General features: G+C 36.6%; 1 protein-coding gene across 6 annotated transcripts in view; it reads left to right on the top strand.

Moving 5' to 3' along the window:
- The window catches only part of LOC109109131 (phospholipase C, eta 1), an 86,488-nt gene that overhangs the window by 43,672 nt on the left and 15,309 nt on the right, over nucleotides 1-27,507 (top strand). For all 6 annotated transcript variants that reach the window (XR_006157043.1, XR_006157045.1, XR_006157044.1 and 3 more), the window contains 16 exons: nucleotides 4,643-4,772; nucleotides 5,746-5,916; nucleotides 6,953-7,046; nucleotides 8,848-9,051; nucleotides 9,152-9,272; nucleotides 11,398-11,569; nucleotides 14,609-14,716; nucleotides 17,897-18,058; nucleotides 20,631-20,693; nucleotides 22,682-22,767; nucleotides 24,146-24,243; nucleotides 24,441-24,620; nucleotides 26,380-26,487; nucleotides 26,629-26,753; nucleotides 26,845-26,929; nucleotides 27,037-27,183. Coding sequence is in view for 3 of the 6 variants with exons in the window: in XM_042743802.1 (XP_042599736.1) it covers nucleotides 4,643-4,772; nucleotides 5,746-5,916; nucleotides 6,953-7,046; nucleotides 8,848-9,051; nucleotides 9,152-9,272; nucleotides 11,398-11,569; nucleotides 14,609-14,716; nucleotides 17,897-18,058; nucleotides 20,631-20,693; nucleotides 22,682-22,767; nucleotides 24,146-24,243; nucleotides 24,441-24,620; nucleotides 26,380-26,487; nucleotides 26,629-26,753; nucleotides 26,845-26,929; nucleotides 27,037-27,183 (2,054 nt within the window). In the remaining 3 variants the exon portion in view is untranslated. The remainder of the gene's footprint in view (nucleotides 1-4,642; nucleotides 4,773-5,745; nucleotides 5,917-6,952; nucleotides 7,047-8,847; nucleotides 9,052-9,151; nucleotides 9,273-11,397; nucleotides 11,570-14,608; nucleotides 14,717-17,896; nucleotides 18,059-20,630; nucleotides 20,694-22,681; nucleotides 22,768-24,145; nucleotides 24,244-24,440; nucleotides 24,621-26,379; nucleotides 26,488-26,628; nucleotides 26,754-26,844; nucleotides 26,930-27,036; nucleotides 27,184-27,507) is intronic.

The raw sequence follows: 27,507 nt of genomic DNA, 5'->3' as shown, positions 1-27,507 counted from the left end.
TTCAGAAATCATACAAACATGCTGATCTGGTGCTCAAGAAGAACACATTCTCACTCCCAACTCATCACATATTGACGCTTGGTCAGGACCCCTTGGCGTCCCTTTTTGGCCCCTTTAGGATCATTTTTCAATGCACAGGGGTATCCTTTTAGCATCACTTTTTGATGTGCAGGGTCCTCCACTGTTTCCAGTTGCTTGTCTTAATTTAATGATTTGTATGCATTTGTAAGAAATAATTTTATATAAATGTATACTTTCATTGGAGCACCTAACCACACCCCTATCCTAAACATGCCCACTTCTGAACAATATAAAACAAGTAGCATCAAAGTACAGTCACAGGTATTTATTGCAAAAACTCCTGAGCTATTCCAAGTATTCTGAAGCTATACGATATCTTTATGCAAAGAAGATAGTAAAACATAAGGTTTTAATTGGTGAAAATGATCCTGCTCCGTTAAGATGCTCACATCTCATTCAAAAAGATACTCCCGTGGTGTGACAGAATTTTTTGAATTTGGCAACACAGACTGCACACACAGACTGGATCTCAGCTTTACGGCAGACAGAGATGGTGATCGCGTCTATGTCTCTCACAAATCAATCGTCAACCAAGCGTCAATATGTGACAAGTTGGGAGTGAGACTGTGTTGTCAAGAAACATTTCTTATTATTATCAATGTTAAAATAAGTCTTAATTTATTTCAATTAATCAAGCAAGCAATAAATAAATAAGCAGATAAAACAAGAACTTACTAACTTCTAACATTTATTTATTTACAAATTTTGCCATGTAAAGTGCCTTCAGTGCCTACCTACAATATATAAATGTTTATTATTACTATTATTAATTTTTACTCTGTTCCTCATACAAAACTATCATGTGGCCTTGGAAGACTTGAAAAAGAGCATGCAGTTTGTACAGACTACTGTTTTTGCCACAGGCTTTGTTGTTTGTAAAAGAGCAGCTTTGAGATTCAGAAATCAAAAGAACAGAACACACTGTAATCTTCATTTTTAGTTAAAATAATCATTTAATGGAGGGATTGAGGAGGAGTTGCATACATCATTGGATAAATAGTTGGAGGCAGAGAGACAAGGAAGGATTTGTGATCGATTTTGACTGATTGATTTAGAGCGATTTACAAAAGAGAGAGATGTATGAAGAGGGAGATGGCATGAGCTCTTTGAGTCAGTCTGTCTGTGAGCAGTTCACTGCCTCAGGGAGTCTTCGTCTGCAGGGAGTTCTTACAGAAGCACAGCCTCACATGAAAGGACCGGCCTTAGAGGAAAAGGAGATAAAAAGCCAGAGCTGCTCATCCTCTCCTCCCTTATGTTTATGTCTGTTATTCTCATTAAAGAAGCGTGAGTCATCAGGAGGCAGTCATTATAATCTGCCATAACAGTAGAAACACAGCATATGGCCGTTGGTAATTTCACTTTCAATCTAGACGCCAGTTCAACTGTGACCGTTTTATTGTTGTGCATAAAGAGACAGTGATTCCAGTGCCCTTCCTTTTCAAAACATAATCATGGAGAACCAGACAAGCAGAAGACTTTAAAGTGTCTTCAGACTGAGGATGATGCAAAACTTGGCAGACTATACAGTGGGTACAGAAAGTATTCAGAACCCCTTAAATTTTTCACTCTTTGTTATATTGCAGCCATTTGCTAAAATCATTTGTTCATTTTTTTTCCTCATTAATGTACACACAGCACCCCATATTGACAGAAAAACACAGAATTGTTGACATTTTTGCACATTTATTAAAAAAGAAAAACTGAAATATCACATGGTCCTAAGTATTCAGACCCTTTGCTGTGACACTCATATATTTAACTCAGGTGCTGTCCATTTCTTCTGATCATCCTTGAGATGGTTCTACACCTTCATTTGAGTCAAGTTGTGTTTGATTATACTGATTGGACTTGATTAGGAAAGCCACACACCTGTCTATATAAGACCTTACAGCTCACAGTGCATGTCAGAGCAAATGAGAATCATGAGGTCCACAGATGTAAATTAGATGTACAGCTAACTCTGGTACAGGGCCTGAACTGTGCACGGTCACTGTCAAATAAATTAAAAAAGGAACTGCCTGAAGAGCTCAGAGACAGAATTGTGACAAGGCACAGATCTGGCCAAGGTTACAAAAAAAATTCTGCTGCACTTAAGGTTCCTAAGAGCACAGTGGCCTCCATAATCCTTAAATGGAAGATGTTTGGGACGACCAGAACCCTTCCTAGAGCTGGCCGTCCGGCCAAACTAAGCTATCGGGGGAGAAGAGCCTTGGTGAGAGACTGAGCTCCAGAGATGCAGATGGGAGATGGGAGAAAGATGTAGAAAGTCAACCATCACTGCAGCCCTCCACCAGCCGGGGCGTTATGGCAGAGTGGCCCGACGGAAGCCTCTCCTCAGTGCAAGACACATGAAAGCCTGCATGGAGTTTGCTAAAAAACAGAGAAATAAGATTCTCTGGTCTGATGAGACCAAGATAGAACTTTCTGGCCTTAATTCTAAGTGGTATGTGTGGAGAGGAAAACCAGGCACTGCTCATCACCTGTCCAATACAGTCCCAACAGTGAAGCATGGTGGTGGCAGCATCATGCTGTGGGGGTGTTTTTCAGCTGCAGGGACAGGACAACTGGTTTGCAATCGAGGGAAAGATGAATGCGGCCAAGTACAGGGATATCCTGGACGAAAACCTTCTCTAGAGTGCTCAGGACCTCAGACTGGGCCGAAGGTTCACCTTCCAACAAGACAATGACCCTGAGCACACAGCTAAAATAACGAAGGAGTAGCTTCACAACAACTCCGTGACTGTTCTTGAATGGCCCAGCCAGAGCCCTGACTTAAACCCAAGTGAGCATCTCTGGAGAGACCTGAAAATGGCTGTCCACCAACGTTTAACATCCAACCTGAAAGAACTGGAGAGGATCTGCAAGGAGGAATGGCAGAGGATCCCCAAATCCAGGTGTGAAAAACTTGTTGCATCTCTCCCAAAAAGACTCATGGCTGATCAAAAGGGTGCTTCTACTAAATACTGAGCAAAGGGTCTGAATACTTAGGACCATGTGATATTTCAGTTTTTCTTTTTTAATAAATGTGGAAAAATGTCAACAATTCTGTGTCTTTCTGTCAATATGGGGTGCTGTGTGTACATTAATGAGGAAAAAAAATGAACTTAAATGATTTTAGCAAATGGCTGCAATATAACAAAGAGTGAAAAATTTATAGAGTGAATACTTTCCGTACCCACTGTAAGGTGGCCAACACAAGTCTTTTTTGAGTGAAAAGTCAGTTGTTTATGAATCCGACTACACAGTTTGCTCTGTATGCTTCTGATTAATTACGAAGAATGAAAAAGCTTAATTTGTATGTGAATCCGACTTTCTTGTATGTTACTGTGTATAGCCCATGAGGGCATTAATATGTGCAATTTTTTTGTGATACACATCTTTTCACATTTATTTTTCCGCTGCAAACCTGTATAATATGACTGAAAAAGCAGGAAACACTGGCACAGAGTTACAAGTTTACATTTTAAGAATCAATAGAAAGACCCTAAAAAAAACAGCCAGTTATTTCTATCACACACACAGTCAGGAACACAGGCATAGAAATTTTAATGGCATGTAATATAAAATAGATATTCTGCTTCATACAGCGGTAGTTAAATGTTAATGCCCCTCTGATTAGCCTCCTAATTGTGCCACTGTTACCTGAATCGACCGCTATATTTGGATGACTTTCAAAGTCTGTCCCTTGTCTGCAGACCCTTCCAAGTAGCCTCTCATTGTTTTCCTTTCAGTAACAGAAGAACTGCCTCTTTCCTGCCTGTAATTACATCCATCAAGGCTCTCTGCCAACTGTCATACTTCATGAGACAAGACATCTCTTCTTCCAAAGTGTAGATGATCTATTTTATGACAGCTTCTCACTACTGATCACGCATACAGAAAAATATTCCTCCGTACCCATATGCACACACATTTGCAAATACCTTAGCAAATTTATCAAAATTACATACAGTATTACATAAAAAAAAAAAAAATTATCCACACAAAAATGTCTTTCACCTTTAAGCAGATTGAGATCCAGCTCTTTGTTTTCAACATCTCATAACTCAGGATCTTTTCACTTTACGAGACAAATAAAGCAGCCCAGTTGCACTCAACAGATGGGCTGATGCATTAAAACAGAGCTTTACTTATTTCAGCTGTCAGGATGGCTGTTTTTTTTTGTTTTTTTTTCGTGAAAAATTAATGAAAGTGCACACTTGCACAATAAAAACGGTGTCCGTACTGTGTGTTTGTCAGCTATGTGATTCTCTCAGTTGTGCATTAGAACTAATTGTGTTACAGCTCGGAGAAGAGAGAAGGATGAGCTCATCCACTCCTGATGTGCACAGGCAGAAAAGTCATACAGATAATAATGTTTCTAATCAGGTTTCTTTTAAAGAGACAGACTAGAAATGAGAAGCATACAAAATTTTCATTTTGCGAATAACTTTTTCTGTTTAAACTGTGTTGCCATCCTGAAAATCATTTGCTCAAAATAAATGTCAGTGTAACTTTATTCTGTAGCATCATTGTCCAGCCTTTTCTCTGGTGGTCATTTCTCTTAACCTTGCTGCTGTAAGTGGATGAAGCAGACCTTCGAGGAGGCTGATAAGAATGGAGATGGTCTTCTGAACATTGAAGAAATCTACCAGCTTTTACACAAGTTGAACGTCAACTTGCCTCGCAGAAAAGTCAAACAGATGTTCCAGGTATGTGGGGAAGATTGGAACAGTGGAAGCCTTAAAGTGAAATGTTTTCATTTAGTCATCAAATGTGACTTTATTTTTTTTTAGAGGAATGCAAATGAAGATTTTTAGTAATACAATCAGTCTCTGCGAGTCCATATAAACACAATCTGAAGCTCAAATGAGAAGTGAGCTTACGTTTACGTCAAACGAAAAAAGTAAAAAATTAGAATTTTTCTTGCACACTCCTCTTGTTTCCCTTCAGAAGACATCGATTCATATGCTGGTAGTTGTATGGATTACTGTAATGATGTAGCTTTTTGTAGCTTCACTATTTGGGAACCTGTTCTCTTGCATTATGTAAACTTATAAAGATTTTTCTATGTTTTTATATTAATTTAAGAAAAGAAAGGCATGAGTTGATAATGAGAGAATTTTGGGGGGTGAACTGTCTTTTTAATATAAATGGTATCTAAAGCTCATGAAATTCAGTCAGTATTTTTATTGCTTTGTAGAAAGTGTGATTTAATCAGGCTCAGGCTGTTCCCAAGGCAAGGTACAAATTATAATTTTAAATATCACATTGTTTTCTTTGTACTATTTGTTCAGTGGAGCTGTGCTAACACCATTGTGTTCTATATACAGTAGCACCTATGATTAAAGTTGTATCTCTGTTTTTGCATCAGTAAACTTGGAAGACATTGAATTTGAGCTAATACTGAGCGGTAGTACTTTTGACAGTTAAAGAGAAAAGGAGAATTGTGCAGAAAGCAGGTGTAATATAGGTGACAAAATGAAGAATTTTCACTTAAACTTAGACTGTTATTCAAAAAGGTCAGTTTATACTAATGCATTGAACAGGCATGAAGAGACAATTTATATTTTATGTTTTAATGTAATCTTCCTTTTATGCATAATGATAGTAAAGGCATTTAAGGATATTTTTCTCTTTGAAAACTATTATGTATCTTTGTTCTTTCTCTGCATGTGTTCACAGGAAGCAGACACTGATGACCAGCAGGGCACACTGACGTTTGAGGAGTTCACTGTCTTCTATAAGATGATGTCATTAAGGCGAGACCTCTATCTGCTGCTCATGTGTTTCAGTGAGAAGAAGGATCACCTGACCGCAGAGGAACTTGGCAACTTTCTGCATGTGGAGCAAAAGGTCAGTGTAATATCTGTTCCTGATCAAAACCTGTGACCTCTCACATTCAATATTGTGTCTCTTCTCATTTACCATATTTATATGTCATTCTCATCTGGAATGGAAACTAGTATCTATGTTAAATTCCAGTACACATGTTCCAGTGACCATGTCTAGTTATGATATTTTCATGTTTTTATGAACATACATTATTGCAGAAGCTTTTTAAAATAGTGTTTTAAATGTAAATCCCATAAGCACTGTCCTGACTGATGTTCTGTAACCGCCTCTGATGTCAAGCTTTTAGATTCTTCCTTTTCCTTTTCAAGCTCTTGCATTTTATTATGTGCTGTCTACATAGTGAAACGGTCCAAAGTTGCCTTGTCACTATTAGACAGGAGTTGAAGCTCCTTATTCATCAAGTTAAAATTGTATTTTGCATGTAAAAAAAAAAAAAAAGTCATCCAAGCCTTACATAGGCTTTAGTATGGCTTTAGTTTCTCCTATTGGTTCTTACATTAAAAACCCACACAAGTAATACAGAACTACTGTAAACAACACTTTCTATATTTATTATGAGTATGTGTGTATATACACAATATTGTTTTGCTCTGTTTTCTGCATTTCTTTTGTGTTGCACCCTTTATTATACTTCTTTCCCTATTCCAGCTCAGTATTCCAGCTCTTGGGCATTCTTTAAGATTCAGAAAGTAAAAGGCTCTGCCTCTCTATCAGCCACTATAATGGCTTTCCAGCTGAGGCTATGAACAGCCCCAGTGTGATGCTGAAAAAGCCTCTCTGTGCCCCTGCTCCCTCTCTCTGCCCACGCACGGGCCGTGAAGCCCTAGGGGAAGTTGTGAAAAGAGGGAAAGGGTGCAGACAAAACAGAAGGCTTCATCATTTAGTGACAGAATGGCAGTTTGGAGGATTTTTTGTGATCTTACTTTAAAAGGAGGTGACCCTTAGAGACCAAAATGATTGACATGCTATGGATCCTATCTGGAAGAGTGACATGAGGTTGACCCTCTCTTTTCATTTCTTTTCTGCTTCTTCACAGATGTCCAATGTGACCCCTGAGTACTGTCTCGACATAATCAATAAGTTTGAAGTCTCTGAGGAGAACAAGCAGAATGGAGTTCTTGGAATTGAAGGTGAGGACTTTGTTTGGACACACTCAGCTTTTCTTTCCCTCCCTATTTTCCTATATTTATTGAAGAAAACAGACAGAATGAATGGATATTATTTCTTTCAACAACTGTTGAAAGAAATGTATACAGATTTGGAATGAGTTGAGGGTGAGTGAATGATGACAACATTTTCATTTTTTTATTAACTATTCCTTTAAGGTCCAAACTAATCTCAGAACAGAACAAGCTCAACATCAATAAAGGTTATTGAAGGCACTGCTAAACCAGCTCCAGTTAAACAGTGAGCTGTGTCATGAAACTGTCATGTTTATTGTTTGGCTTTTGTGTCTCTATTAAGTGCCAGCCTACTGTAGAATATAGAATACATGACTCCATAGCTGTGGCAGAAAGTAGAGATGCCTTCACCGTTTACATTTTACAAAGTGTTACTTCATCTGATCTTTTTGGAGCTTTATTGATTGGGTCCATGAGCACTGTCCACTGACGGTGAAGCACTGGCCACCCCCTTTCCCCTTAAGCTAAATAAGACACAGGGTTTCAGTTCAGCTTGGCTTCTTGTTAGAGCAAAGCTGGTGGAACTGATTGATCCTGCCTGCTGTGTGTGAGCCCTTATTAATCCTCTGGTCAGACCAGACTATGGACTATCATCTATCTATCTATCTGTCTATCTTTCTGACTGTCTGTCTGTCCGTCTGTGTTTTGGTCAATCAGATCACAAGTAGACAAGGGAGACATATTTCTGTTTATACTTGCCATTTTAATCCCTCTCTTTTTGACCACTTTCCTGATTTATTTGAGGGGAGGGTGTATATATGGGCAGGTGTATGCATGGGCCTTTTCTGATCTTTCAATTTAATATTGCAAAATAAGCTTGTACAATTTACATATGAAGGAGACAATTGAATATGACACAGTGGGCATCAGCTTTTGTTGCAGCCACAGAACTATGCTGAATGCTGTGGTTTGTGCTAGAGTCAGGACTAGTAGAACACTGTGCTTTTTAAATTTTTTCGTCTTCAAACCACACTTACGATTTAAGCTGGTAGTTTAAATCCCATCTGTTTAAGAATTAGGTCAGTAGTCAGAGAGCAGTCATTCTTTAGTAGATGTTCGTACAAATTGACCACATGAGCGTCTACACTGCGAAAAAATCCAGTCAAGTGTGTTTTCGACTACCTCTGGAAGTGGCCAATCTCAAAACATTTCAGATCCCATTTACACCTGTATTTAGCATTGTTCACATGATTGGATTGTGAAAAACATATCATCTTAATACCAAACGTAAACAGGGCCTATAAATCTGTCCTTTTTATACATGGTATTTATTGCAAATTTGCAATAGTTGTTTTGTTTATGTGTGTGTGCCGCTTCCATAAATGAATGTATGATGTGTTTCTTAGTGACTTGTTTTCCATTAGTGTGGCTTGTCAAGCTGAAACTAATTTATTCAGCACACATCTGCTGCATACCACTTGCACACAACTCTCTTTTTGTCTAAAAACTGCATTTTCAAAAGAGAGCAAGACATTTAGGCTTTTAAAACGTCACTGGAATCATCTCGCCATTTCTTGCACTCTGCAATTTTGCCATCACCCCTTTTGTCTTTGATTGAGTTGATTGTGTATGGTTGTAACAACTGATATTTTAGCAGTGCATTATTTGTGATTTGCCCAAACTTTAATCTCACCAAATACATTCCCTACTAATTATTTTTGGCTTGTTTTTGATTCTGTAGCACTATATAATTTACGGCTCAAAGAAGCAAAAAATATACAGCTGTTTTGGGTCTGCTTTCACTATCTAGGGTTCACCAACTACATGCGGAGCCCAGTCTGTGATGTGTTCAACCCTCAGCACAACGACGTCAATCAAGACATGGATCAGCCTCTGTGTAACTATTTCATAGCCTCTTCCCACAACACCTACCTGACTGGAGATCAGCTGCTGTCCCACTCCAAGACGGACATGTATGCTTGGGTCCTGCAGGCCGGCTGCCGCTGTGTGGAGGGTAAGAGATAACACCTGTGGATATGTCTAATATATATTTTCCAGTGGTTGTAAATCAGTTATTTTTAGAGCCTTGTTTGTGACTATGCTTTGTGTTACAGTGGACTGTTGGGATGGTCCAGACGGGGAGCCTATGGTCCAACACGGTTACACTCTGACCTCCAAAATCACCTTTAAATCTGTCATTGAGACCATCAACAAATATGCCTTTGTAAACAATGAGTGCGTACTTCCTTCTCTCTTCGGCTTTTCTTTTCTCTTTTATGATAGTTGCTTATGATCAGTCATTAGTTGATGTCAGGAAATCAATCATCATTTTCTTTGTAGCATTTCGAAACTATCCCTGGTGGGCATAGTGAAGCCATTTAAAGCTCATTTAAATAAACCATACTGTATGTTCACTTTTTAAAAGTTTTAAAGTAATTTTATATTTAAAGTAAGGAACAGTACTCTGATGTACTGATGTACACATGAGATAACGACTGTTGTTTCATTACACTACTAAAAATGTTGTTATAAAGGTTATTAGACCTAAAAAGTATATACTTAAAGTTTTAAATATTATTTTACAAAAAAAAAAGTTTTTTTTTTTTTAATCATGATAATAGAAGATTAAAAGACAAATGTTTCACTAAATATCATACAACTTGGTGGAATTATGTGATAGCAAGGTAGCATTATACCATTGAAACGTCACATATTATGTTAATGTATGACTGTTAATTTAAAAACAATTCAGATGGGCTTGCAGTCCCTATGCTTGCTTTGTCTTACTATTACCAGACAAGGCATCAAGTGAGGTGCATGACAAAAAAATTCTATTTAATTTGTTGTGGAAAATTTTTTGTTTATCACCATGAGGTACAGTAATAACTGAAGAGATCTTTCAGTACCAGAGTCTGGATGCTTCAAGAAAACTACCCGTCTGTTTCTTTAATGGTTTTTATCATTAAACAGCCACCTGTTTCAGCTAATGGCTCAACATAATGGAGCAAATGAGCCTTTTAGCACATGCACATCACATGCAAATTACACTCACCAAATCCCAAGACACCCGCTGACACAGCATTGCTATCACTGTAGCTCTACAGGGCATCTTTTTATCTTTCATCTTCCCTCTTTCAGAGCATTTTTTTTTTCATGGTTAGTGTACGTGTATGTGTGTATTTGTGTGCGAGAGGAATGTTGTTTATAATGTAGTGCTTTTTAAACCTAGAGGGTTTCCCTGATTCCTAGGTATCTGACATTCAGGTATAGCTTGTCTGAATCTAATTCTGTCATTTTCACGGAGCACACCATTGTTATTATTATTATTATTATTATTATTATTATTATTATTATTATTATTATTATTATTATTATTATTATTATTATTATTAAATTAATAATTAAATAAAAAATTATTGTTTTCCACACTGACATTTCTGTGATCACCTAGCCATCATCACATGCAGCCATCAAATTCACAACACATCTTTTACTTAATGAATGTTTTTGTTTGAAGTTTTAAAACGTATATAATGAATATTGTATGTATGTATGTACGTATTTGTTTTATTTATACATTTAGGTTCGGCTTTAAATAATTAGATAATATAGAAGTGTAATAGTTTTATATCTGTACTTAAAATGTTAATTGACCAAATGTGTCAGAACCCTTTTACGGTAAAATATCTAAACATCATTAAAACAAGGTAAATTAACTGGATAAGCAAAATTGATAAGAAATTATTTAATTATTTAAATAAAACCTTAAACAGTGGTGTAAGAAAAATGAACTTAATTCAACAGGTATTTATTCTCTGAAAACACGGTATCTACTGCACATATGTATAATATCTTAATATTTATTACTTTTCCAATTTATCATGATTCATGGATGTTTCGCTAGATTTATTGGTAAACAAGGCACAAACACAGATTAAGAGAAAGATTTTTGCATTGTAAAATGTGTGGTGTTTTCTTGCATACTTTTGGAAACCCCTTGTTAGAGCTGTTGTTAGAATATTCAGTCAAGATCTCAGACTGTGAGTGAGAATAAAACCCAAAGTCAGTATGATTTGTTTGAGTGTGCAGATGAAGTAAATAGAACAGCCAGACATCATGCAGCAGCAAGGGAAAGTAAAAAACAGACAGACAGGAAAAAGGGAAGAGTGAGATGGCAAAAGATGGAGAGAAAGAGCACATGACAGTGAACATGAGTCAAGATGAAAGAAATACGGATAAAAGGTTAATGTCGGGGGAAGGCTCTGGAGGCAGGGAGCAGCTGCTGACTGTTCTAGCTGCTCCCTGGTTTGTGATTACTGTCACCCTAATCCTTCCTCTCTTCTGTCTCCTGCTGCGTCAGGTTCCCCGTGATCCTGTCCATAGAGAATCACTGCAACATTCAGCAGCAGAAGAAGATAGCTCAGCACCTGAAAGAGATCTTCGGAGACAAGCTGGATGTGGGCGAAGCTCTGAACAAAGACCCAAAGCAGCTCCCCAGTCCTAACTCACTGAAGGGCAAGATACTTATAAAGGTTTGGCATGAACTGGAGACACCTTTTATCCATTTCTTATATATATTTTTCCCCCTTTCCTGCTTTTGTCTACTATTCTCTCTTTTCTTTCTGTCTTTTGTTAAACCCAACTTAAATTTCCATGCTGGTATGGACTAGTTAGCTCTGTTTTGGTGCTGGTCTAAATGGTGAACCAGCACAGTATTGACTATTCACCAAAAAAATACCAGTATACAGGACTTCCAGATTTTAGACAAGTAAAATAGTTAATTTACATAATGATTTGAAAGTTTTAAGTCACAAAATATAGCAGTAGATGAAAATGTTTAATAAAATGCCATTAGAAATATAAGAAACTGGAAATGGACCAAAAGTTTTTGTGGCATTTGTACTGCATAAAGAAATGTAGTTATCCAGTTGGACAGACTTGTTGGAAGTTTTGCAAATCCACATTTTTATGGTTGATAAGCCCTTAAATGGTTGGCATTGAAAGACCAGCCAGTGATGAAATTCTCTTTCTGGTGGAAAAAATGGAGATTTAGAACGTGTGAAGGGAGAATGAGTGTTAGTAAGAAAGAGATGGGCTAGAAGATAGAAAGTTGAGCTGTAATACAGAAGTGAAGGAGTGGGGTTGTCATAGCAAGCTGGGAAGGACACATACACTTGTATTCTGTATGTGTTTTATAGAGACTCTCCATAGGCATATTTTTTTCATACTAAGTTAATCATATTTCCTGTTCTCTGACAATAACGCCACCCCTTAACATAACCCTCACAGAATGCTTCTGCCATTTTTTAATTAAAAAAAATTAAGCCATTTGATTTACATGGACACAGGAAGTGTTAACACTGTAATGCCCATGTTTATGTTGTAATACCTAAGACATTATAGATGTTTGTGTTCTCATAAACCATGTCTTCAAGAACACACAATGATACAACTCTTGCATTGATAACTTCTATGCAACCAACACCTCAATCTTCCAAAAAATTATGTGAACATTATTGTGTTAAAGCCCTTTTTTAAGGTTACATAAAGAATCATGCTTTGAAAGTACTGTATAGATTGTTAATGGTGTTATGAACAATCTTTTTATTAATAGTTTATCTTCATTAATATTAGTTTTTTGAATATTGAAAAAAGTGAAATATGATCAAATATGAAATGACACGAAAATGAAATGATACTCAAAATATGTATCTCATGAAAGAGTCATACAGTCATTCATTCAACCAATTTGTTAAAACAGCTGATTCATTCAGAAATGAAGCAAGTGACAGTAAAGATAGGTTACTGTATTATTGGCTTACTCAGTTCATTCAAAAACATGGATTCAATCAGTAAAGAGTGTTGCTCGGAGATGCACAACAATGATAACAAAATAAAAAAACATGATTTATGAAAATGTATAAAAACTGAGTTATCTGTCTTTGTAAATTAATTCTTCACATGCATAAACAAATAAATACAAACATAAAGAACACAAAATAGAAATACAAAATAAATGTAATGAACGCCAAGTTCCAGTGATATATCTTCACAATCCTCTATAATGTGTCTTTATGTACATTATTGGTTCCATTTTGGGGTAATTTAGTGGTCATTTTCTGTACATTATAACATTACGTTGTGTGGAGAAAACATCATCAGGAATAAAAACAAAAAAACAAAAAAAAAAAAAAAAAATAATCATATCATAATAAAACAGTTCTTAGCTCTACACAGAACTGTTACTATCTGTAAAGAACCTTTAAAGAACCATTGTTTTTTTTAATACCTTTACAGAATCCTCCAGATATGATTAAGAGCTTCAGCAAATATAACATTTCACAACAGAAAAATAGAGATGGATTGTGTGAAAAAGAGCGAGGTGGTGGAGAAAGAGATTCTGTCATCATTTACTCACGCCATTTCTTTTTCATTTTCATCATAAGATAAGATATTTTGAAGAATGTCATAGCTGCTCTTTTCCATAGAATGAAAACAGACTGTGGACTGTCAAGCTCTAAAAAAGTTAAACTTTTACTTTTTTCCTCACATAAAGCTATTTTATGTGGCTTCAGAAGACACAGAATGCATGGACATCTTTGTGTTTTTTTTCTTTTTCTTTTTAGACCTTGTAAAGTAAGCAATGACAGAATTTTAATTTTAGCTAAACTACTTAAGGATGTAATGGGATGACAGGTGGTCAATCACATGAGAAGAGAGTATTGCTTTGTGTAAATACCAACGTCACTGTGCCAGCGAGGAGCTTGGCATTAGTAAAACAGGTCAAGACAGATGGCACTGCCAGCCTGCTACACTACAGGACCCTCCCAGTTGAGCAAACAGTGACGGCAGAATCTTAAACCCAGCAGGGACCCTTTGTGATTGGAGCACACTTGAGTAAATCCCCCCACACTTGAACACGGGTCTCCTTTGATTACACACACACTTAAACGTGCCACAATGTCAGCTCCCTCCGCCAGACAAGAGCACTCATCATGTGTTCCTGCAAACTCTGGAGGTCAAAAGCATGGGGATTGATTTTCCCTCCATCTTGTCCCTCCACCAGCAACTCTTATTTCCCACTAGCCCTCACACAAATGTGTTTGTGAGAGAGACCGACAGTCAAGGAGGAGACAAGTGTTTGTGTTCAGAGTTTTAGGTTTACTGACCCTTAAACGGGTTTCAGTGCTCTGAAGTGTCTAAGACACTGTTTAATCTCAGGCTAACAGATTCAGTGCATTGTGGGTCATTGGCTTGGCTGTTAAATGTCTGAATGACGGGTGAAAGTGAGTTGTGTATCTTATCAGGAATGAAATGACAGGGTTACTGAGTCAAAACTAAAACAAAACATCAGATTTCAGGCTTTCTTGTAAGAAAATGTTTCTTCATTGAACTTAAGACTGCATACTACACTTCACCTGTGTCCAGCAGTCATTAGTATGGATTAAATTCTAGTATCAATATCTGAGGTGGTGTCGGTAGTTAAAAAACACTCAATAATGAGGTTGTTTGCTGACAAATACCATAAAAAAGGATTATGGAAGCATTCATTCATCTTTTCTTGTCTATAGGGGAAGCGTCTTCCTCCTTACTTGTCTGCAGATGCTGAAGAGGGTGAGGTGTCTGATGACGACAGTGCTGATGAGATTGAAGATGACTTCAAGCTGAAGAATAGCATGGTAAGACTGAAACACACACCGATCAGGATTGAGCACACACATATTTATACACACTCAGTAGAGTAATTTCATTTATATTTTCATTCATCATAAATGTTAACGTTTTACAACTTTACAGTATCGCTGCACCGCTCTGACACAGTCCCATAATGGAGAAACCTGTTCAATAAAACCCCTTTTTAATACTAAAACAAATTATTCATTTATATGTAGAAGAGTATATAATAATAATAATAATAATAATAAAAATCCTCATCTGTGGCACTCCTCTTTCATTTTGCATCCAGATAAGTAGTGAACATGTCTAATCTGTCTGTACATTGATATTGTATGTATCAGTGTCAATCCAAATGAATAAAAATGCAACCACACAAATACCTTATTAAAATTACAGATAAGATCATGTTGCACTTTTAAATGTTACGTTTTTCACTTTTCCACTACTCCAGCTGTTGTTTCCCTTTCTCCATGTGCTGCTATGCTGCCTTCTTTTCACATGTTATCCTCTGCATCTCTCTCTGCTTCTATGAAAATCTCTCATTTTTGATGCAGCCAGTATTTTGTCTGGCTGCTTCCTCACACCATTCTGGCTCACAGTGAGCTGTTGGTGTCAGTCTCTAAAAGCCAATCAATCACAGCCCGAACCCACACCATTCTGGCTCACAGTGAGCTGTTGGTGTCAGTCTCTAAAAGCCAATCAATCACAGCCCGAACCCCTGGCAAGCTTTTGTTTGTGTGGAAACACCTCTATATAGGCAGCGGAAAGTCTTTGTGTGACAACATGGCCATTTGCCAAAAGATCCATCCAGCAGCGCTACCATTAACAGAGACTCCTTTACAATCAGTCCAGCAATTTGTCCAGATATTTAACACATTCATTTATTTTCCCAGACGCGTTTATTAACAACAGATTGGTTTCCTATGTAAGTATTTTTGTCTTCTTTAATGAAGAATGCTTTAATAGCATTTTTATGAACCCTTGCAAAATACTCATGTTGCTTTGTTAGGAGTAATTAATGTTTAATGATCCACTCAGACAACAAGTCATTGCTGGGAGCCAATTAAAAGTTTTTTATGCTTCATCTCATTACATGCCTACTTAAACGTGTCAGGAAGATACATGCTGCTACTGCTGTATGTTGAGGGCCATTATGGCTGCTTTTTCTGAGGACAGATTTTAAATCAATTTACCTGTTCAAACAAAAACAAAACTGAACCTCTTATTTGCATAATTGGCTTTTATAATACTTAGAACTCATCCTTTATTGCTCTCTCAGATCAGTATGCCAGGCTTTGATTTTTAATAAAATGACTCATGATTAGCCATTGAAATTTAGAGAGAGAGAGAACACACATCGATTAGGCCTCTTTCACACTACGCTGGCAGTGCATATTTATTTTGGTACTCATAATAAAAAAGTTACAGAATTCATATTGCATGTTAGGGGTGTGCCAATCTGATACTCAGTATCGGTATCGATTCGATACTGGCCTTTTCTGCTGGATCAGGGTATCGGTCAGAAGAGACTGATCCAAATCTAATATAGTGCGTATACTATTCTGTGTTATTATTAAAGGGGTCATATGATGTTGCTAAAAAGAACATTATTTTGTGTATTTGGTGTAATGAAATGTGTTTATGTGGTTTAAGGTTACAAAAACATTATTTTCCACATACTGTACATTATTTTTTTCTCCTCTATGCCCCCCTTTCTGAAATGCGTCGTTTTTTACAAAGCTCATCGGTCTGAAAAGTGAGGTGTGCTCTGATTGGCCAGTTATCCAGTGCTTTGTGTTTGGCCGAATGCCTCAAGCGTGTGACGGAAATTCAACACACCTTAACAAAAAGTCATGCACATAACACTTCAAAAAAACGGAACAACAAGAAACAACAATAAAACCCATTACAAACATGCCATTTGTTGCATCCAGTGGGGACATAATTAAATAATTATAATGACTTATACTGTCTTTTTACGCATTGCGTTGCATCGTGCCACGTAAACATAAAACCATGTCTGCATTTGTGATCGTAGAAACGACAAACAACAAGCGCTACTCTACACTGCTCAAAACTCGCGTTTGAATCATCAGTGGCAAATCCTTTACATATGTAAATGTATTTACAAACTGTGAGTTAGCCGGCATTGTAGTCTTCTCTCCCAGGATCAGGAGACAGTCCTCCATAAAATGTGCTGCACACATCTGAATATTTGGGTTGAACTGTTCTGGAACAGTGTTGTAAATACAACTTTAATGGATAGTTCACCAAAAATTATAATTCTGTCATCATGTACTCACCCTCATGTCGTTCCAAACCTGTATGAGTTGCTTTATTATGTTGAACATAAAAGAAGATATTTTGAAGATTTCTGGTAATCAAACAATTGGTGGTTCCCAGTAACTTCCATAGTATTTCTTTTCCTACTATGGAAGTCAGTGGGATTTGGGATTTGATTACCAGTAATCTTATAAATATCTTCTTTTATGTTCAACATAAGCAAGCAATTCATACAGGTTTGGAACGACATGAGGGTGAGTAAATGATGACAGAATTGTAATTTTTGGGTGAACTATCCCTTTAACCACTGATTTCTAGTTGTGTCCTCTTTTGGAAGATCAAACAAAGTATTTTCTAGAAAAGATTATTAGAACATAATGATTTAAATATTGGACATTATTAAAAAGTGCAGCTGAGGGATTACTTTTAAGTACACTTAAGTGGTTTGCAGTACTTTGATGATTTGAAGTATACTAAAAGTTCACATTCAGTAGTTTTAAAAATACTTATTTTTCACAAGGGTAAGCAGCATTTTTCTGCATAGCAAAAGTGTACATAGAAGTTTTAGTGTTGAGCCTATTTTTGTCATAGTCATTTAAAAACAGAATGAAAATGATCTACAAACCTGTTTATCAAGGCTTTTATGAAGCAACATACAATCTTGAGCTATTCAATTCTTTTGAGGAAAAAAGGAAAAAGAAAAGTTTGTATCAAGCTTGATGCAAGATAGAGCTTCTGTTCTGTAAATATGATTTATTAAGGCAGTTAAGAAGTTTATATCTTAAGTTTGTTGTGTGGAAGTTCTTCCTATAAATAATGGATGCTATTTTCTTAATTTCTTATCTTAAAAAGATAACTTATGAACTGCAGATTTTGATACTCTGCTTACTGATTTTCAGTCCAATGGGTCCAGTCAGCACCAGGTGGAGTCCCACATCAGGAAGAAACTAGACTCACTGATGAAAGAGTCTCAAATTGGGGACAAAGAGGACACGGACAGTTTCTCTATCCGAGCGCTGCTCCGTGCCACCCATGAGGGAATCCAAAGAAACCTGCGCAAGGTAAAGTAGCGCTAACTGTGATTCTACATTCTGAAGTCTGTGTGATCTCCAAATTCTGTGTAAAGATGTAATGTTGCATAAAGCAGCACCTAAAACAACAAGACACAAACCCATTTCAGCCCCTACTGAAATAGGAAGCTCTAAAGAATGAAATAAACAAAAAAGGAAGAATTAGAATACCTAATCAGTGCCCACACATTAGTCTTGCAATCCAGAAAAAGACATGGAGCATCCCTTAATTAGCATTCGTTCTGCCTCTTTTCTTGCCCTATTATTAGACTTTGCACTCTAAACATTCATTTTAATGTGCCGTTTGTAACACACAGAGGGATTTTCTCTCCCCTCCAGTGTTCCTGCATAATATTTATGAAAAAAAAAAAAAAAAAAAAAAAAACTGAGAGCCGTTTGAGCAAGCTCTGAAATTTAGAGTCTGTCTGGAGTTGATTTTAAGTCACTGTTGTGTTAATTTTATGCATAACTGAATGTAAAAACGTCTCTCTGACCGCATGTCCACAAATACAGATTTTGACATTCAAGTCTATGCGTTAGAATTAGATACTTTTTAAAGAAACAGTTCAATCATAACTGGGAATGAAGACATCATTTACAAACACTTATGTTATTCCAAACCCATCACTATATTTTTACAGTGGAACACAAAGGTTTTGTAGAATGAACAAGCTGCTCTTTTGCATGCAGTGAAAATACACAATAACCACTGGATATTATCCTGTTCCTTACATACTAGTGATAAATTACTAGAAAGTTACAGGCAGGTGAGTTTGATCAAGGTTGGAGATAAACTCTGCAGGAAAGTGGATCTAAAGGGCCAGTTGAGAACCTCCGGCATAGGCAGACTAGATGATTGACTGGGGTGCCAAGAGGGTGCCAATGAGTCCCCGAACGCCCTCTGCATTTTAGCAAATAATTTGTGACCCCTGCTGGCAAAATGAGTCTAATTTTGAGCTATACAGACATACTATATAGAAAAATCTAATTTCAGGTTTTCACAAAAATGAGTTCATTAAGCCCTCGTCTAGCGATCCTAAAGCTCCAAATAGTAATAGTAATACATCTAAAATCATCTTTATTTGTACTGTATGTTTTCTAAGAAGAGTACCTTTTTCTCTTCTTGCGCTGCCCCTGACTGATATATGAATCACGCACATAACAGTGCATTCACTAGCACGTGATCCCGATAAGTATACATATACTGTATATACAGAATTGCAGTATTTAAGTAGGCTATTCACACAAACATAATCAGTTATGTCTTAAGTGAACGTCTGGGGAACTATTGGGAAAAACATCTGATGTGTAACATATTAGATCCGTGCAGTAGGACTTAGCTACTATAGGCTATAGGCCGCCTGTCTCATTAATGTTAATCAAACAATAAAAGAAAAGATAGCTGCTCTTGATTGAACTGCTTTTGTAGTTAAAAAAAAAAATATATTTAAAAAAAACACACAAAAGATATTTACAACATATTATTATTTGTTTCCCACTTGAATGCTTTTGTTTAGATGTAAAATTAAAAAGTAATGGACTAGGCCTATTTGTTTCTTTCTTATATTTCTTCTACTGTTGTTGTTTTTCTTATTTTTAATAACAAAGAAAAACAAAAACATGCCTATATTGTGATTATTAATATAGTAATTAATATTAAGAAAGGAAGTTGAGGAAACAATGCAATGTTGCTAGGTGATTTTGCTTTGAAACCTTCAGAAAACTTCAACTTGATTTTTCTCAGAACTGACTTTGCTGACTTTGTCGAATTCAAACAGGTGTAGCTCAGTCATGTTTTGTCCGATTCCAACAAATCATGTCATTTTGAAAGTATTTTAATGTACTTATTTTATATATTTTTATATGCTAATATTTTATATACAAATTTTTATATAATAGTTTTAATTAGTATAAGAATGAATATATATTCAAATGTTATCAGAAAGACAGTGATCATAAATACAATTATTTAGTGTTTACTGAAATTATATAATTTTTAAATGAATGAGAGCATCAGCAATATAATGCATGATTTAGTAAACTAGAAATAATTTCAACAACCAAAGCTTTTTTACCCCCTTAAATGTGTTATTTTATTAATTTAATTGACTTTTTTTATTTGATCCACAGAATGTTGCAAAACGTATTTTTCATTTAATACATCTTCCATTCAACAATACATATTTAATTATTTATTTAAATGTTTTAAGTGCATTATTTATTTAAATGTAAATTTATTTTTATTCAAAACATCTTGCAATTAGTATTTTTATTTTTTAATATCAATATGAACCAATAGGGAATAATGAAGGGCACCAAAATGTTCATATACGACCCTGGTCCATGAGTCATATGGACCACTTTTATGCCACCTATGATGTTTTTTGTCCTTTTTGGAGCTTTGGCAGCCCCTGGTTACACTCAGAATTATTATTATTTTTTTTAACAACTAAATAGCAGCTTAGACATTTTGTTAAACATCTCATTTTGTGTATTGTGCATTTTTTAATTATATGTGAAATTATTATAATATATTGTGTGTGTGTGTGTGTGTGTTATCCAGAATTCGAAAGATGGAATGAAGAAATCCCAGAGCCGCTCCTTCATTAGCAACCTCAAGCACAAGGTCAGAATAAAGGCAGTCTTTTTCTGTCTTTCTCCCTGTCACTCGCTCTTTCTTTCCTTCTCTTTCTCCATTTTCTCTGTCTCTGCTCCAGAATCAGGACTATCCTGTTTCCTGTCATCTTTGTGTGTCTGCAGTCTCAAATGTTACACAAGTATGTACTTTTCGCTACCCAGAGGCAGAAAGATTTAAAGAACAATTGCTATTGATTGATTAAAGCATGAAACAGATCATAAAGATGCATCAGTCCTTCTAATCAGATATCTGATAGACATTGATTTTCAAAAATGAAAATTAGGCCATAAATTACTCACCCTCAAGGCATCCTAGGTGTTTATGACTTTCTTCTTTCAGACTAATCCAGTCAGAGTTATATAAAAAAAATTGTCTTTGATCTTTCAAGCTGGTTAATGCCACTCAGCGGGTGTTGCATGCATCAGTCCAAAAGAAGTGAAATAAAAAGCACCCATCCATTAAAAAAAGTGTCTCACATGGCATCGGGGAGTGAACAAAGGCCTCCTGTAGCGAATCGATGCGTTTTTGTAAGAAAAATAACCACATTTAAAATGTAATAATCAATTTAATCTAGCTTGCGCTCACTGTTGTACACAGAAGCAGTTCCGGGCAGATGAAGAATGGAGGTTGGTGTTGCACATGCGTCACTCAGAAGTGACAAAAGCGGAAGCGCAGGGGAGAGATCAAAACAAAACAACGTGCACTAATTAGAAGTACAAAACGAGGATTTGTAAAGGTGAATGTCGGAGGATTTCGATATAAACCAAGAGGAGACTGGTTTTCCTTTGTTAAAGTAAGGAAACGTTGCTTCCTTTGCTCCTTTAAACAAACGTTGGTTTTCACAAGACTCACTGGCACATGTGCAACACGACCCCATCAGCCTGGAGCTGCTTCCCTGTACAACTGTTGGCGCAAACTAGATTAAAGTACTTATTATGTTTTGAATATGGCTATTTTTCTCACAAAAATGCATCGATTCACTACAGGAGGCCTTTGTACACCCCCCGGAGCCATGTGTGAAACTTTTTTGATGGATGGGTGCTTTTTATTTCATTTCTTTTAGGCTGAAGCACTGCAACACCCGCTGAGTGCCATTAAACAGCTTGAAAGATCAAAGAAAATTTTTTATATAACTCCGACTGGATTCGTCTTAAAGAAGAAAGTCATATACACCTAGGATGCCTTGTTAGGATGCAGGTTAAACACACCTGCTGACTTGATATCTGATAGTGATTTATCCCTCAAGATCCCATATGATTGTGTGCACGGATAATGACAGCTCTGAGCTCATTCTCAGGTATTCTCATATTTCGTCCTGTGCATAAAAACTCGCTGAAAGCATTATTAATCTCCATCTCGTATATTGAATCTGGTTGGTGTGTAATTCAACACCTCAATAGCAAATCAATGAAGTGAGTAAACAAGGCTTGCGGTCGCATCCCCATAAGTTTAATCGTTGGCTGTTGTATTGGGCCGTCTAAACTTTATTGATTTTTTATTAAAGTGCAATCAGGGTTGTCAGAGTTATGTTGCGGTTTCTCATCTCCTGTAGATCACATCCATCTTCTCTGTCATTCCTACAGGAAGCAGGCAGGCATGCCTCTTATTTGCGCATGATATTTCCTCCCACTCTCGACATTTGTCTTTGCGTGTGTGTTTATGAGGTCTCAAAGGTTCTTCTTTTGTAAGTAATGAGCCAAAAGCCTGTAATTACTCTAGCTGTTATACACAGCTCCTCGTGGCCCTAAAAAAGTTACATGATTGGGACACTAGTCACGTCTGGCAAGTATTAATCCTTGCTTACACACAGACTCATGTGGTTATGTTAAGTATGCCCTTTAAAACAGGCCAGAGCTGTTCTATTCCTCTCTGTTGTGTGTAGGAGGAATTTCATTACCTCCCATCTAAAGCAAAGGAGTAAACATTCGCTCCATGTACTTATTTAGCTTGCTGTGCGTTTATGTGTGTTTCCACAGAGGCACTCCAAATCAAGGCTGAAATGTCAGAGTGTTGAGACAGATGATGACGGGCAGCAGGAGCCATCAGGTGGACAGTTTAACAGGTGTGAATGTGTTTATGTCTTTTTTTTGATGGTTTTTAAATAATTAGATTTTTTTTTTTACATTTCATTTTAGATATGTTTTTTTTATATCTAATTTACAACAAATTAACAACAAATTAACTAGTAACAATGGCAAAGCTGATGATTACCCAAGTCTTCAGTGTCACATGATCCTTCAGAAATCATTCTAATATGCTGATTTGGTGCTTTAGAAACACATTCTGAAAAGGTACAAGCACTGAGCACTATGTTACAAAAGGTATCACTTCACCACTGTGATTCAGACTTTTGAATCAAATCTTCATTTCATCATTATTTAATGAATTATTGCTACCATTATTGCTAGAAAAAGTGTAAAACATATAATAATATCACATAAAATTCTAATTACCACCTGCGTTAATTGGCAAATAGACCTGAGTTTTGTGCATAAGTCACTACGATCTACTGTATAATGAGCCTAATTTGCATTGCAGGCGAGTTTGTGCTGAAAATGTTTACATTGAAATGCATTGCAATAATCAAAAAAGTGGTACAACTGTTTCGTAAATTCACCTCATTATATGGCAGTCATGAAGAGATTGTTAGTGTCTTAGGTTAATGAGAATTTGCCATCATTTGTATGCTTAATGGGCTACATTAACATCATGAGGAATGTCATTTGCAATGGAACCATCACTCTGCAAGGGGCTTTTCTTATCTTTATTTTCACACTGATTTCCTAGTCTAGACATGTGCAGTAAGGATGCAGTGAGTGATTAAACAGGATGCTGTTTGAGCTTATATTTGCATTTCAGTCATTTCAAACTGCATGTGAAGTGTTTGAAGATGCATTGAATAATCAGTTATGAGTACATTTTCATTTATTTACGAGAGCAGTTTGGGGTTGGTGAGATTTTTAAAATGTTTTTTGTTTTTATGCTCACCAAAGGTGCATTTATTTGAACAAAAATGCACAACAAAATATTGTGAAATATTATTACAAATTAAAATTCCTGTTTTCTATTTGAATATATTATAACGTCATTTATTCCTGTGATTGCAATGCTGAAAATTCAGCAGCTATTACCGCAGTTTTCAGTGTCACATGATTCTTCAGAAATGATTGTAATATGCTAATTTGTTGCTAAAGAAACATTTCTTATCATTAGCAGTGTTGAAAATCATAGTGCTGCTTAATATTTTGATATAAAACATATAATTTTTTTAATTCTATACTGATTAATAAAATGATTTTTGCAGAACATTGTTGTTTTTATGTACTTGTAGTCCATTTCGTTTATTTTATCCATTAAGGTTGTATCTCTGTTGTGCTGGTCTTTGATGTAACTTCCTGCCGTTTCCCAAACTGCCTATATTTTGCTGTGTCTCTTTGTAGAGGTGGAAGAAGAAGGAAAACGATAAAGCTGAGTAGAGATCTATCAGATCTGGTGGTGTTCACCAACTCTGTGGCCTCTCAGGAGTGTTTAGATGAGGGTGAGAAATTTTCCTATTCTACCATATCTGATTATTGATCCCTGCTGTCAAGGCTTTGCAATATAGATGTTTAAAAAAATAGCTTTCACTGTAAAAATATGCCGTGAATGATGTCAACCCACCAATTTCCATTTTCCAGCAAAGGCTGTTGCAAGGACATGCATCTAACCCAAGCTTTCTTGCACCTTCTTTCTCAGGATCGCCCTATAATGTTCTGTCGTTTAGTGAGACACGAGCTCAGCACCTGGTGCACCATCGATCTGAGCGCTTCTTAAATTTCAACCAACGTCAGCTCTCTCGGATCTATCCCTCTGCCTACCGGATCGACTCCAGTAACTTTAACCCACAAACGTACTGGAATATGGGATGCCAACTAGGTGAGGAACGACACACAGACGTCCAAACACTCATGAAATTCACAGAGATACAAACATGCATACATTTAAAAATATTCATTCGTTGTCTCCCTCATTCATACACTTTGTATATTGACAAAGTCATTATTGTAGAGTATATCACAGAATGCTTACAAAAAACAAATATCAATATTAATTTGCTAAACATTTAATTTTATTATGTATCTTATATGACAGTGGGTACACTTGTCTAAGCAACAAGCATTGTGTTATGCTTATTCAGGATCCTTCCATAAATAAACTTGTCCAGTCCAATTTCACATTAGTTTCAGTGATTTTTGTAAGCTCACTATCTGGTATGGTATGTAAAAATTTTGATCCATAAAATAAAAATTGCCAAATAAACCTATGACCCAGCTGACCCTCTGACCCTATTTTGTCAGCGTATCTGGGTCTTGGTTGTGCAGACCAATTGACAGGTTGGCCCAATTGTGCAAGTCATGTAAGAAAATGCACATATTCACTTTTCACATGCACACACAATGTTCATGTGAGAGCGACAAAGCTTTTACATACACAAACACACATACAGTGTGGTGCAAATGTCAGAGCCTATTAGTGAAAGTGCATTTCTATAATTTACAGCAGTTGCCAAAATTATTAGAACACTGGTATTTTAACCAGCTAAAATGGTTTTCTTTTGCTGTAGTGTCAGTAAGAAAAATCCATTTACATTTCCAAACATTCATTTTGCCATTAATTGTAATAATCCAGTGAGTCTGACAACAGCCAGTGCTCCACACAGAGATCTGATCTGATCATCATCCAGTCCGTCTGGAATAACAAAGAAACAGAACAAACTGAGACAGACTAAATCCAGAAGAACTGTGGCAGCATCTCCAAGATGCTTCAAAAAACCTACTTGCAAAGCTACAGTACTGTTGTAAAATGAGGATGCTATGAAAAAGAATGTCATAAATAGATTTGCTTTATCAATTAACTTCTATTAACTAAATTAAATCAACATTTGGTGTGACCATCCTTTGCGTTTAAAGCAGCTTTTGCCCTCGGTGCACTTGTGCATAGTTTTTCAGACAGCTTTGCAGGTAGGTTTCTTGAAGCATCTTGGAGACGTTGCCACAGTTCTTCTGAATTTAGTCCGTATCAGTTTGTTCTGATCCATTGTAGAAATAACGTAGTAGATATAACTCCGTTTTCATTTTACATAATAATATTTCCTTTTTTTCCCATACATTTTTTAGCATTTTGAGTGTGAATGATGAGGCAGCTAACAGAAAAGAAGCAGTGATGAATCATATAGACTAGAAGAAAGAGGGTGAAGACAGAAAGTAAATCAGAAATTAAACCAGGACCAAGACACAAAAAGATGGAAAAGGGGATGCAGAAGCATAGCAAATGCAGATGTGTGTGTGTGTGTGTGTGTGTGTGTGTATGTGTGTATGTGCCATTATAAGAGTCCAATAAACAAGAGTAAATTGGAACTTGTGGAGCAGCAGCTGAGTTCTGCCCCCTGATTGTTTATTGAATAAAACGTTTACTAAACCTCATAACCATCCAGTTTGTTAACCATCCAGTTTATTTAGCTTTATACGGCTGAATAAATACATGGAATTATTTGATTGAAAAACAAAATCCTGAATAAATGAAGGAAGGATGGAAAGATAGAAGGAAAGAAAGAAAAATGGACTAAAAAGTAAAGTAATAAAGGTTTGGAAAATAGAATTAAGGTTTTTCTTCTATTTTTATTTTTAACCCACAGTGGCTTTAAACTACCAGACTGATGGACGTATGATGCAGCTGAACAGAGCCAAGTTCATGGTGAATGGAGGCAGTGGCTATGTGCTCAAACCTGGCCCGATGTGTAAAGGTATACTTGTGCATTCCAAATACTGGTACATTTAACATAAGACCACTCTGTCACTAAAGACTTAACTGTAAGAATTACTTAACACTTAAGTGTCAAGTAATTCTTCAGTTACTCTAGGTATTGTGTTGGACTCTATTCCAGGCTCCTTCAACCCACTGAATGATGATCCACTCCCTGCAAATCCGAAGAAACAGTTGGTGATAAAAATAATTAGTGGACAGCAGCTGCCTAAACCTCCAGATTCAATGCTGGGAGACCGTGGTGAGGTAAGCAGGTGCTGCCTAAGAGTATATTTCCAATCGGGTTCAGAGTTGAAATGCAGTTAATACATTTGACGTTTGTGGACTTCATCCATAGATCATTGATCCCTTCGTTGAGGTGGAGATTATTGGTCTTCCGGTGGACTGCTGTAAAGAACAAACCAGAGTTGTGGATGATAATGGTACAGTTTTGTTCTCATGTGTCCAGGGATTTGTTGAGTTTATTTGAACAGAAATAAAGTTTTGGGGCATTAACCCTTGTTAACTTTTTGTGTGATTGTGAATGCAGGATTTAACCCTGTGTGGGAAGAGACTCTGTCTTTCACCCTTCACATGCCCGAGGTGGCTCTAGTACGCTTCCTGGTTTGGGATCATGACCCCATTGGACGAGACTTTGTGGGCCAGAGAACCGTATCTTTCAGCAGTCTCATGCCAGGTATGAGAAATACTATGTGTGTGTCTCTCCAATTATCGGTACTTTTGGACATCTCACATTATCAGCTGATATAAATATATATATATAACTGATATAATCAGATTAAAAAGACAAAAAAGACCATGAGGAGACTGAGATCAACTGAGATGGAGAGCTAAAGAACTCAGGGTCATTAGTAAATAGCATGTAAAGTGTGATAGTAGCAGGCCCCTGTGTCTCGGAGTGGTGTCATGTGAAGCATGTCATTAGAGTAATGGAGGCCTGAGGTGCTGCTGAAGTCTCTCTGCTCTCACACAGGCAGTCACACGGTCTCAGCGATGGAAG

Source organism: Cyprinus carpio, chromosome B18 (assembly GCF_018340385.1).
Source record: "Cyprinus carpio isolate SPL01 chromosome B18, ASM1834038v1, whole genome shotgun sequence".
Lineage (NCBI taxonomy): Eukaryota > Metazoa > Chordata > Actinopteri > Cypriniformes > Cyprinidae > Cyprinus > Cyprinus carpio.
Note: the sequence above shows the minus strand (reverse complement) of the source record. Positions and strands in the feature narration are given on the sequence as shown.